This window comes from Thunnus albacares, chromosome 3 (genome assembly GCF_914725855.1).
Source record: "Thunnus albacares chromosome 3, fThuAlb1.1, whole genome shotgun sequence".
NCBI lineage: Eukaryota > Metazoa > Chordata > Actinopteri > Scombriformes > Scombridae > Thunnus > Thunnus albacares.
In genome coordinates this window covers 6,428,074-6,440,736 of record NC_058108.1, presented here as the reverse complement: position 1 = coordinate 6,440,736, position 12,663 = coordinate 6,428,074, and the positions used below count along the sequence as shown (strand labels likewise).

The following is a 12,663-nucleotide window of genomic DNA, read 5'->3' as shown; positions in this document are numbered from 1 at the left end:
AGAGATCAAGCGAAAGAAGTCCTGCTGCTGGTGGAGAGAGATCATCTCAAAACTTGCTCTGCTGTCAGAAGTCTGTCTCTGCACACTCACAAATCCTCTTTTGCAGATTTAACGCTTGAATTTGTTGACAGTCACTCAATGGTTTGTCACTACTGGTGGAGTCTTTTCATTTAAACAAACAGGTTTGAATTGTATTTGCCGTTCATGTAATGTGAAATTCAATGTAAACAAAAAAAAAATATTATTGTATTGTCAATTCTGGATCCCTTATTTTCATTAAATTTCAAATTTTCATTTCACGCATGGATGCACAACAACCTGACTCCTTTTGTTCTGAATAATCTGTCTCAGATACTTTTCCATGTAAATGCATCAGTAACAGCTGGATGCATGCTCCAGCTGTTCTTCTAGATGGTGAATTGACAACCAGCTTTATGGCGCATTACTGCCACCTGCTGTACTGGAGAAGTTATGTATGCTTTGCCTTTTTACATAATTGTCTCCCTACACAGTGAGTTGTTGTCCAACCTGTCAGGTGGAATCTTTGATATTTTTTGTGAGGTTTTTTTTTTTTTTTTTTTTTACTTTTCAGTTAGCAACTTTGTTATCAAAAAAAACTGCAACTGCACAAAATGTTGCATATTGTTATTTTCATCTATTGATTATTTTCACTAAATTGATTAATTGTTTGTCTTAAAAAACAAAAATGACAGATGCCAGGTGATGCTTATTTTCTCCAAACTACACCCAAACAACTGGGAATACATTTACAGCGATTCAAAAAGCTAATCAGCTGACTTCACACATGCAGAATGTATCCAGTGAATGTTTGATGGTTTGGCATGATAAATAACTTATTTAATGGATTATGGTTCATAATTCTTTGACATACATTATATTGTGTGATACAATTAATATTGTCACTTTTGACACTTGGTAGAGCTGGTGTCTTTGCAAGTATGGTAAAATGTGGCCTTACAGAAATGTGAAAACACCTAAAATGATGATGATGATGTTTTTGTCTTTGTGTGAAGTATTGTCAGCTTTATATTTTGCTCCAGGAAAAACGTGTCATTTATTTCAAACAGTTGGCATGACAAATAAACCTAACTTGGTGTTCAGAACTTGATATGCAAAAGCCAGAGCTCCCTGTCTCTCCCACTCTCTGCGTATTGTGTACGCATTTGTTAATAATCAGTAATTACTGTGTGGTGACTTCATAGGCTTTTTTCACAGAAGACATTTTGACACGTCACTGTAGCTAAAGTCACACAGGTGTAAATAATGTAGTTAATGATGACTGATTTCTATTTAGCTGCTTCAGTTTCAGCGTGCTGGTGTTGTGCCTGCTGGCTCACTGTCACGACTTAGTGGGACACTTGAACAGAGCAGAGCCACCACCGATGTTATTAACACCTGTGCTTACAAGTCTAAATGTCTACTGTTCCAGATTATAATGTGATTATAATTTGTAATTAATTAAATGATCACAAATGAATTGAAAATTAATCGGCAACTATTTTATAATAATAAAATAATAATAACAAACTTTATTTATATAGCACTTTTTTAAAACATTGTTCACAAAGTGCTTAACACTGCACATTTATAAACAAAAAAAAACAGCAAAATGACATATGAACATAAGAAGAGAAGAGAAGAGAAAAGAAGAGAAAAGAAAAGAAGATCAATATGGGGAATTAAAACCATGACTGCTAAAAGATAAAAAATGATTTTGAGTCCGTTTTTAAGCAAAAATACCAAATTTTTTCCTTGGACGAGCTTCTCAGTTGTGACAACTGTTTGTTTGTTTTTTAGTGGATCTATAATTTTCGGGGTTATGGACAGTTGATCATACAAAACAAATTCTATGAAGACACCAACTTGGGCTTTGGGAAGTTTTAAGTGAACTGCTACTACAGTAAACTATATTAATATTTCAGTATATAGGTGTAACATAATCCAGAAGACAAAATGTTATTTCATCCACTAATGTGTGTCCAGTTCTAGTGTGTTCCTCCTGCTTTCTTCCTCTTGCTCATAGTTAGTTCTTGTATAGCTGCAGTCATTAGTATTTCTGTTCTCTGCTTGCCTTCATTTTCTGTAAGAGCCTTTTGGTTTGAAGCACTGCGTTTACACAGTAGTGACTTGCTGCTCTGTTTGTTCTTCTTTCCGGAAAAGGGGGCTCTGATTCCAACCAGCTGTTTCCCGCCTCACACAGATCAGCTGCACACACACACACACACAGTAGGCGGAGGCAGCAGACACAGACACATACACACACACACACACACACACACACACACACACACACACACACACACACACACACGTAGTAGTAGGCGGAGGCAAGAAGCCACACACACACATTGGAGGGAACCCCATCAGCTGTGGAGAGCAACACAGCCTCAACTTACTTTTATATTTCTCACTTTATCATTCAGATTAACGGATTTTGAAGAGGTTTACTGGATATGCGGCACTGAGGAGCACAACAACGATAAGCTCTGCGGTTAAAAAAACAAAAACAAAAAAACGTGCATCAAGGAGGGCCAGTGGAGGGAGAAAAAAAAAAACAAAAAAAAACACGGGACTTCACAAGGTGGCTTTGAAAGCATGGAATATTTCATGATGCCGACAGAGAAGATACCTTCCTTACAGCAGTTCAAGAAGACGGAGAAGGATGTTATCGGAGGTCTCTGCAGGTGTGTAGCTAGCTACCTGTGCAGATAAGAAACTGCTTTCACCAATCTTTCTTCATGTGGCCGTGTATGTGTGTGTCGAGTGTGTGCGTGATGCAGCCTGACTTCAGTTAGCATTGCTAGCTGTTGGCAGCACGCGTGTGGTTGTAGAAATTAGCAGCTTGTCGTGCCAACTGCCGCGTTTTGGTCGACGAGAATAAAGAAGAATTATCTAACTTCTGTTGTTACATATACCGACTCAATTACACGTATTAATATACAAGGCGTGTTTTACAGCCGTTCAGCTCAGAAATATGTAAATCTACGAGGTGAAATCGGTCCAGTTGAGCACCAACCACGTGGTAGTTAACGTGTTCTCCGTTGCCTCGCTGTTAGTTACACATCAAATCACATGTTTACAAACACAAACTTTCTTTCACCTCTTTTGTATGTTGGTCGGATTATTTAAGTGTATAACTTGCTCATATGATTATTATATATGAGTAATTAAAACAGGATTTTGGCTACAACGTGCGCGTGCTTAAATAACAGTCCGCGCCGTTGTTGCGTCGCGTGCTACAATTAGCTTAGCCTGGCTAACTAGCTCATCACAACGCACTCGTTTAGTTGCCGCACTGTGTCTGTTCTGACTTCTCTGGATTCATATACACGAACGTCTGTGACTGAAACACGTTGTACAGGTGCGCTGGTGGGCACAGGTGTGTAACCGTTGACGAGGGGTTGTTATAATTAAGCGTCAGTGCGTGCTAGCTGCATGCTAACATGTGAAAGCATTGTTCTCCGTGATGTCAGCGGCCCTGCTGGTGCCTCCGGCGGCCATGTTGGAGGTCCGAACAGCTGATCTCATCTCTAAACTTCAACAACACCGACACGCTCCAGCAGCGTGGTGTTATCTGCTGTTTCTAGTCGAACATATAATAGATTTTCCTCAGCGAGCAATAGTATGAGATGAAATAAATATTTGTGTATAAGACGCAGAATGTACACAATGTTAGAAATGTGCAGTATGAATATACAACATATACACAATCATAGTAAAAACAAAATATCAGAATCTGTTTATTAGCTAAGTATGCAGCATACAAAGAATGTGTCTGTGCTCCCACAAACGCAACATAGAAGAATAAAAATATAACAGTAAGGTAATGATGATGATAGTCATAACAACAACAACAATAATAATGAAATAATACAATAAACAAAACAGTACTAAAATTAAATGGAAAATTTAAAAGCTATGCACATGATGGAATTGTAGTTTTGAAATGGGATATAAAATTTTAAATGGAATACTGACTGTACAAAGGAAATATGGACTGCACTACTGACAAAGAAATGGTGACAAGTGCAACAATTAAATGTGACATGAAATAAATAATTAAATTTAAAATTAACAGTGGATGATGAATGCAATGTACAAAGCAGGAAAATTTAAATAAAAGGAAGTGCAAATGAGTGTTCAGTGCATTAATTTAAGTGCAGGGTAGTGGTTGTGATGTTCAAAATAACAAGCACTTAATGTGCAGAAACATGCATTTATGTTACTGTTTTAGAAATGTAAAAATAGTACAAGCATATAAATATTCAATATAATTCAAGATATTGACTTCCAGGTTCCGCCATAGTATTTAGATAGGCTAACACATTTTGATAACAAGTTTTGATTTAAAAAAAAAAAAAAAAAGATACTATAGATACAGAGTGGGTCACTTTGATGGCAGAGACTTAGATAAGGGAACTTGTCCCCTTAGGGAAATTTTTCTCTGGCTCAGCGTTACTACATCACAAAACATTTATCTCCCAAACATAGTTTAATTTCATTTATTTGAGTCAAGACCATGATCACATGGTATGATGCAAAAACAGAACATACAATAATAACAAAACAATAGCACACAGCATGGCTAGAGTACAACAAATGTTACTTAAAGGAAGGGTATTCTCCAAGTGTATGTCTGTAACTTACATACATACCTGACATCATTCATGCAAAAAACAAACAAACAAACAAACAAAAACTATAGTATACATGTCTGTCTGTGGAGCACCAACACCTCACCTTTGTGTTTACACCAGTGTCTGCAGCATTTTGGTTTGTGTGGATGTACAAACCAGTTATCAGTTCATCTATCTTATCTCTTCTTTAATGGACTTTTTCATTTTCTCTCTACTTCAGTTTACTCTAAAATCTCAGAAATAGTGACAAGTGCAAATTAGATGTAACTAGCACACATTTAATTGTATTACTTTCTTTCATTCTGTTATTGTTTCACCACTGTTTTTAATACATGATTTGTACATTAGGTAGCACTGAAGGACATGATTCCTACATTATATTTCTTAAAGCATGCAATTAAGCACTTTAAGGGCCCAGAACTTGTGCAATCACATAAATCATGAGATTTTTTGACTTTTAGTTTAGCTGACATTACTGGCTTGTAACCACAAAGTTCATAATAACATACGACTATTTAATTGTAGCTGCAAACCCACAACTGTCCTACTTGTCTTTTGTAGGAAAAAAAGAAACCTATTTAGAGCGGTGTCGTCTGTCTGACATTTTTCACTTCGGTAAACATCCCAGATCTGGTTCTTCCGGTTTGTTTCCTCAGGTTTGTTGTCTTCTTGGCACCGCGGTCATCTTAAGTCTTAATGGGTCACTTATTTCTCCCCCTGAGCAAATATAACTGAGAAGGTTTTTGCCACCATAACATTGACCCTCATGGGTTGGAGATGTGGGGGGGGGGGGGGCACCGAGTTCAGTCAAACTCAAAGACCTGTAGGCATCTAGACCGTGGAATGTAAAGAGGCCAAGACTAAAGCCTGGTTAAGTCCCAGGTTAAAGGTTTCCATGTTTTTTTTATTTTATTGTTGCTGTCTGTCGGTTTTATTTAATAATTTCATTATTAATTTTATTTAATAAATAAATAATTTGTAAGAAAACGATGATCATCTTTGTCCTTTTGGCCTCTCTCCCTCAGCCTGGCCAATATCCCCCTCAGTCCAGAGACGGCCCAGGACCAGGAGAGACGAATCCGCCGCGAGATCGCCAACAGCAACGAACGCCGGCGCATGCAGAGCATCAACGCGGGCTTCCAGTCCCTCAAAACACTCCTGCCCCACACAGACGGAGAGAAACTCAGCAAGGTGCAGTAAACACACAAACACTGACACACATGAAGCCGTTTAATTCAGTTTTATTTCATGAGCTCTGTTTGGATATTTTAAGATTCGAAATGGTTTCACGTGATTGTTAATTTCTGTGTTTTTCTCTGCTTCAGCAACAGTTCTGTTCCTATTTGTCCATGTACTGGTCTTATGTTTATCTATTCTCTATTGATCCTTACCAGGCGGCCATCTTGCAGCAGACAGCAGACTACATCTTCGCTTTGGAGCAAGAAAAGACACAGCTCCTGGCACAGAACAACCAGCTCAAACGCTTCATCCAGGTAGACCTGAGTGCCTTTTCTCAACTCTGTGTGGATAAATCAGCAGCAGAAGTTTTTCGTATTGGTTGTTTTTAGCCTATCATACAGATGCTGTATAACGTGCAATACTGTGGACAATTCTCTAATCATCAAACAGGATAAGGCAGCTATTGGAGTTCCTTCTTTTCAATACATTGCAAAAATCAGCTCACAACGACCTGAAACGTGCTTCATCACTCATGTTGCCAAAAGTTGCACCGTCGCTGTGTGGTAACGACTTTTCAAATAAACGTGCTCTCTCAAATGCTGTCCCACACTACAGTGACACCGCTTTGAAATCAGTAAATATAGACATTTACTTTATTGTGATGAATTGTTCCAAAGCAAATTTTAAGATACTGAAAGACTTATTGAGAAGGAAGGGACAGTTTGATGGAAAAGTCACTTCACCTGGGCTGTGCTACCTGTTCTGTAGAGTAAAGACTGAAATAGATCTCAGGCCACAGGTTTGATGTTGAGACATCAGCTGATTATCAGACAGCAGCAGGTGACGTGTTAGATGTCGTGATAAGGCTTCTCGTTGAGGCGCTAGAGACAGATGGATATCAGGTATTAAAAATGTGGAGGTGTGCTGCGTCCCAGGCAAGTATCATTACAGCTTAACTTTTATATTATATTTGAACAGCTTGCAAGTGTTGGCAAAGACAGTACAGTGCCTTCTCTATCTATGTATGCGAAGGATTTGTTTACCATGCTGTTGGTTCACCTGGCGTTTTATTTTCTTGCCACACCAGTCGTTTGTTCAGCGGTCCGTTCGGGAAAACAGGTTTAGTGAAAACTTTTTGAGTTTGTTAACGTTGAGTCACAGGAAATTCTGGGTTTTGTGTGCCAGAAATAGAGATCACAGAGATCACTTTAAGTCTGGGTCTGGTTACTTAACTGACTGTGTGAACATAACCTGCTCACTGGCAGGTTTTCTTCAACAAACCCAGAGTTTGTCTCTGTCTCCTCCCCTCCTGCCGAGCCTGAAGCCGCCGTCGGGCTCGCTGTTTCATTTCCTCATTGTTAGGCTGCACTTGAAACGTCCAGCTGGAGTTCACATTTGCAGAGGTTTGCGTCTAGAGGGAGAGATCCAAATCCCAGTTGGATGTTAGTGTGTTACCTGAGAACTGTTTTCACTAATGTTTTGTTTTTTTTTAATAGAAATATAGTCATTGAATGTGTGAATAGTAGAATTTACACTCAAAACTTAGGTACCTTTTTAACTGCAAATCACAAGTAAAACAAGTCTGTTTGTTAAAATAGGCCTGATGAATGATGAATGATGGGACTGTTGAATAAAACTTATTGACTCCTTTCCTGAGTCCAACCCTTGTTTTTAAAGTGAAATTTGTACACATAAATATTTGTGTATAACTCCCCTGGATTCAGATAGAGGCTCTGACGTTATTTGCCCGTTGCCATGGTGAATTGTTGTAAAGTATTGGAGCTTTTTTTTTTTTTTTTTTTTTTTAACATTCACCACACATGCACTTAACTCAGAGATGATTTATCTAAACTCAAACCATCTGAAAACTCCAGTTTCTCTCATCTGAGTTAATCAACTCAGAGTTCTGGGTTAGACTCAGAGTTTATTAAACTTTCTTTCTGGAAGATGCCGTGGGTTTTTTACATGAATGAAAAAGAAACTTCACATTTTCCGTATTAACAAACACCGCGCTGGTCGGCTTTTGGACTGCCTCCTTTGTTCACATATTAAGTGTACTTATGTAACATGTGCGACTGTTTTATGTTTAACTTGACACGACCTCCTTGTCGCTCCAGGAATTCAGTGGTTCGTCACCTAAGAGGAGGCGAGCGGAGGAGAAGGATGAAGGGATCGGGTCTCCAGACACCCTGGAGGAGGAGAAGGTGGAGGAGGTGCGGAGGGAGATGTTAGAGCTGCGGCAGCAACTGGACAGGGAGCGTTCTGCTCGTATGCAGCTGGAGGAGCAGGTGAGCCCGAAACAGGATTCGATGCCCGGTCCTTCAAATGAAAAAAGTCTTTCTTCATGAGTCATATCCTCTTCCCTCTGTCTTACTCAGTTTAACTTTTATTTCAGCAATCATTAGATTTCATTTAACAAGACTGCTGACATTAACAACATATGTAGGATTCTCACATATAACACAAAACTACTAAAAACTACGATAACTATTTTCTACATTTTACTCGCCATTTAGACTTCTAACCAGAACATGATTATCAGTCACTTTAACAAGGTGGTAGCTGGTAGTGGTGACAGATTAACCCCTACACCAGCCAATTTCTGATAAGCTCACATCCTGGATCTACCTGAACAGCAGGTTAAGATAAACAGAAACTCAAACAGTGGACTGAAAGAAGAAAGTAAACAGCAGGGGGCATGCAGCAGTAAGATATTTCTAAAGGAACAAGGCAGTAGTTCATGGTTGTTGTTGTTTAATGTCTTTTTAATTGAACATAACACTGCATTTTACAAAAGAATTCTCTTCTCTCGTGTTCGTGTGCAGATGCGCTCTCTGGACGGCCAGCTGCACCCCGAGCGTCTGAAAGTGATCACCCAGCAGGTGGAGGAGGAGCAGGCGCTCATCCAGAGCCAGACGTTGTTACGGCTGCAGCAGATCCACGCCGCTGACAGGCAAACACACAGTCCACAGGTCAGAAACACACACTTATCTTGGGTCATATGCTGATACACACAGCAGCCTTGAATGTAATAAAACACGTCTCTATTTGTATTTTAATAATGTTTTGTCTGTCCCACAGGTGCTGGCTCCTCCCACTCCCCCCGCCCCAACACACCACCCCACAGTCATCGTCCCGGCTCCGACACTAACCCAGCAACCCCACCACCATGTCACTGTGGTGACCATGAGCCCATCTGTCCACACCAGCACTGTGTCCACGTCCAGACAGAACCTTGACACCATCGTGCAGGTATGTGTTTGTTTGACTTTTTATATAGAGAATCCTCATCAGGATCGTGTTTCTCCGTCGACTGAACATTCGCCGCAGCCCTCAAGAGTTTTTCTCATCCTCTCTTCTTCTTCTTCAGGCCATCCAGCACATCGAACGCACTCAGGAGAGGAGAGCGAGCGCAGAGGAGGAGCAGAGACGAGCCGTCATCGTCAGCCCCGCCCACGTCGCCATGGACACCGCCTGCTCGGACACAGACACGGACACGGAGGGAGAGGACTGCTCGATGAACTGAGCATCCCATGAACTCGCATACACACACAAACACTTAAAATACCTACTCACTGTAAGATTCCCTCCAGGAGCTTGACTACTTTTTAAAAAAAAAAAAAAAAAAAAAATCTTTCTTTGGCATTATCCAAACTCCTAAATCCAGTAGTTAAGCTCTGTGTCAGTCTTGTACTGTAAAATCTCTGAAGATTGAAAACATAGGATGGTCAGCGTGCAGAAGAAACCCAGCGGGATTCCTAGAGGCTGGTTTTCAATGTCCGTGACTACTTGAAAACTTGAGGGGTCTCCTCATGTAAAAGCTATCCGCATCAGTCCGTCCTTCATGCATGTTTATAAGTGCTACATACAGTCACAGTATCACAGTTACCTGTCATCACTGGCGCGCTGACAGTATTATTTGTGCTACAAAATTCATAGATGTCAGTATAATGGAGAGTTGAATGTAACAACACAATAAGCAAGCAGCTCTTGACTTTTTGATCCTGAAAAGTTATATGGAGTTGCAGTTATTTCTTCCCCAGTCTTAATTTTTTTTGTTTTGTTTTGTTTTTCATATGTTCCTCGGTTAGCCAGGTGATATTCTAGTGCCAGCGGCCATGAAACCCAACAAAAACTACAACTGAAGGCATTCCGAAATTCAAAAGTTTGGAGAAAATTCAAACTTAGTTAATTTGAGTATAGACGTCAAATAAAAATTATGTCTGATTTACTTGAAAGAAAGGTTGTTTCTTTATATCTGATTTAAGCCCTTAAAAAAATAAGCTGTTGAACAATTGACATTGATCATCTTTTAGTTTCAGTGTGTTTTTATGTTTTTGTTATATTTTCTTTCAGGGTTACTGAATGTTGAAGATGAACATTTTCTTCTATTGAGATTAGCAACTTAAAATTTGGAGGTTTGTCAGGTTTTCACAAGGAACCGGAGGCCTTGAGGTGGATTTGAGCCAACTAAAGTAGACTGCTTCATTTGTTATTCACCGGTAACTTAAACAAACCAAATGTTGGTTCATTGCCTGAAAACAAAACATTTACCAGCACGATAATGGCTGATGTTCATTTTCGATCAATCTGAGACAGTTTGAGTGAATCAAATTTAATCCTTGCAATAAAAAATATAAAAAGTTTGGCTGATGTTAAAATCTAAAACAGATTTAGATGATTCACAGTTTACACAAAGGCTTCCGGTGTTCCTCCTAAGACTTCCAGTCTGTCTCCTGGTCTTGCTCTTTTGATTTCAGTAACTATGCACTAGAGTTTTTGGTATTTATGCAATTCCATCTTCAGAACATTTGTTGGCGTCATTTATACATGAGGTGAAATTATCTATGCACCGTTGATAGGTGTGTACATTACACCTACAGTATATGTATGAAACTTGACATGCTTGTATCAAAGAATGTAGTCTCTACTTGCAAGGTGCTCTTTGTCAACCTGGTGCTCTGCTGACAAGCAGTGAGCCGAGGCCAAAACTCTTCACGTGACTTCGCAGTCGTTGCAGTTGATCCCGTTTTCTTGACGTGCGTCTGAATTTTTTCAGGGAAATGAAATAAGTCATTTCCACATGTTGGAATTGTTTTTGAGTGTAAGGGAGCAGGGAGGAGTTCTGTTCGGTTACACGTGGCAGCGAGATTCGCGCTGTTTCATATTGTGATATTTGCATAAAAATGAAAAAAATAACTCTCAGAACATACACGCGACCCAAACTTAACGTCTAAAAAAAAAAAATGTTGGAAAAGGAAGCTGTGTAGAAGTGAACTCAGAAGGCTGATGTCGCTGTACGTTTTCCATTCATCAAATTGCTACAAAAACTGCTAAATCAGTTCTCTGGAACACGGATGAAATGCACCGAACTGAGTCGCAGATCTCCACCCCAATGCCCGTCTTTATAAAACACACCAAGTCTGTCCACCTCATGTTACGATGCTTACATTTGTCTCGGGAATTTGACTGGAAATCCCTCCTCCGAGCCTCTCTCCTGTCATACTCAATTCGATATGCTGACTTGATGCTGTAAACATTCCATTTCTTTGGATTTGTATCTGTCTTTTGATCTTATATGTTCTGTTGCCAATTGAATGCATTTTACTAATTGCTGTTTTCTCTTGTCTAAAGCAGGCTTTCATTTTGACATTCTGTTTATTTTTGTATGGATTTTTTTTTTCTTTTTTCATGGATACGTGACTAATGGGTTCAGTGTGAAACTGTCTTGTGTGAGATGTGTGAACACCTTTCACTCACTGACATCAGTTTTATATCTGGTTAGACTAGTATTTCATGCCAAACATGGGGGGCGGGGGGGGTTGGGGAGGGGCAGATTGTCATAGTTTGTTTGTGAAACTTTGTTCAAGGGTCGAGTGTTTTACTGACGAATGTTAAACCACGGCCTAAAGTCAAACTGGTAGATCCGTACTTTGGCAAAGGTTTTTTTTATTGGTCAAGGAGACACTTTTCACCCCAAAATGTTTCTGTACATTGTGTTGCAGCACTGTTGTCTTTTGGTGGATTTTGAGATATTTGATATGAAGCACTTGCTGTTCTGTACTGCCTGAATCAACGATGACGAAGATTTTTTTTTTTTTTTTTTTTGTCATTTATTATTTTTGTAAGCTCTTTTGCTGTGACACAATTTAACAGCTGTTTATTGTGTTCTGCTTTCCTGTCTTTTCATCTGTCTTGTTCTGTTTTTCACTTTTGGTGACAAGCATCTTTTTATATTTTTGTGTGAATTTTGTTTTCTTTTTTGTTCTTTGTTTTTTTTTTTCATCAGTCCAGGTCGATGAGAAGCTGTTATATTTTGTTTATAAAAAAACTTGGGTAAACAGGCCTTTGTAAAGATTAAAAAAAATAAAATTTGTACTTTTTTTATTACACCCCGCTGCTTGCTGGTTTACTTCAATTATGCATGATATGACCCTTTCTCTCCACCAGGTGGTGATGTTGAGCGACTCCCACTTTGGCAGCAGCAGAGGGGAGTTGCTCTGCAGCCTGGACTTCACATTTCTGATAAACACAGGTGGCACACAGGCCTCAATTTGATCTTTTTAGTTGGCGTGCAGTTACTAGAGACCTTCAGCTGTGACATATGTGGGTGTTCTGCAGTAGAAATTAGTAGGGCTACAACTAACTATTATTTACATTATCTATTAATCATTTAATCAATAAAATGTCAGATAATAGTGAAAAATGCCCAGTTTAATTTTCCACAGCCCACAGTGACATCTTGAAATGTCTTGCTTTGTCCAACCAATGGTCAAAAACCCTACAATATTCAATTTATAAAATATAAAAGCAACAAATCTTAACA

General features: G+C 39.2%; 1 protein-coding gene across 1 annotated transcript; it reads left to right on the top strand.

Moving 5' to 3' along the window:
* The first annotated feature begins 2,328 nt into the window (after positions 1-2,328).
* Positions 2,329-12,229, top strand: LOC122979110 (transcription factor AP-4-like). Its single transcript, XM_044346328.1, has 7 exons — positions 2,329-2,705; positions 5,684-5,849; positions 6,053-6,151; positions 7,955-8,125; positions 8,663-8,809; positions 8,919-9,089; positions 9,208-12,229. The coding sequence occupies exons 1-7, from the start codon at positions 2,617-2,619 to the stop codon at positions 9,361-9,363; spliced, it is 999 nt and encodes a 332-aa protein (XP_044202263.1). The 5' UTR covers positions 2,329-2,616; the 3' UTR covers positions 9,364-12,229.
* The last annotated feature ends 434 nt before the right edge of the window (positions 12,230-12,663 follow it).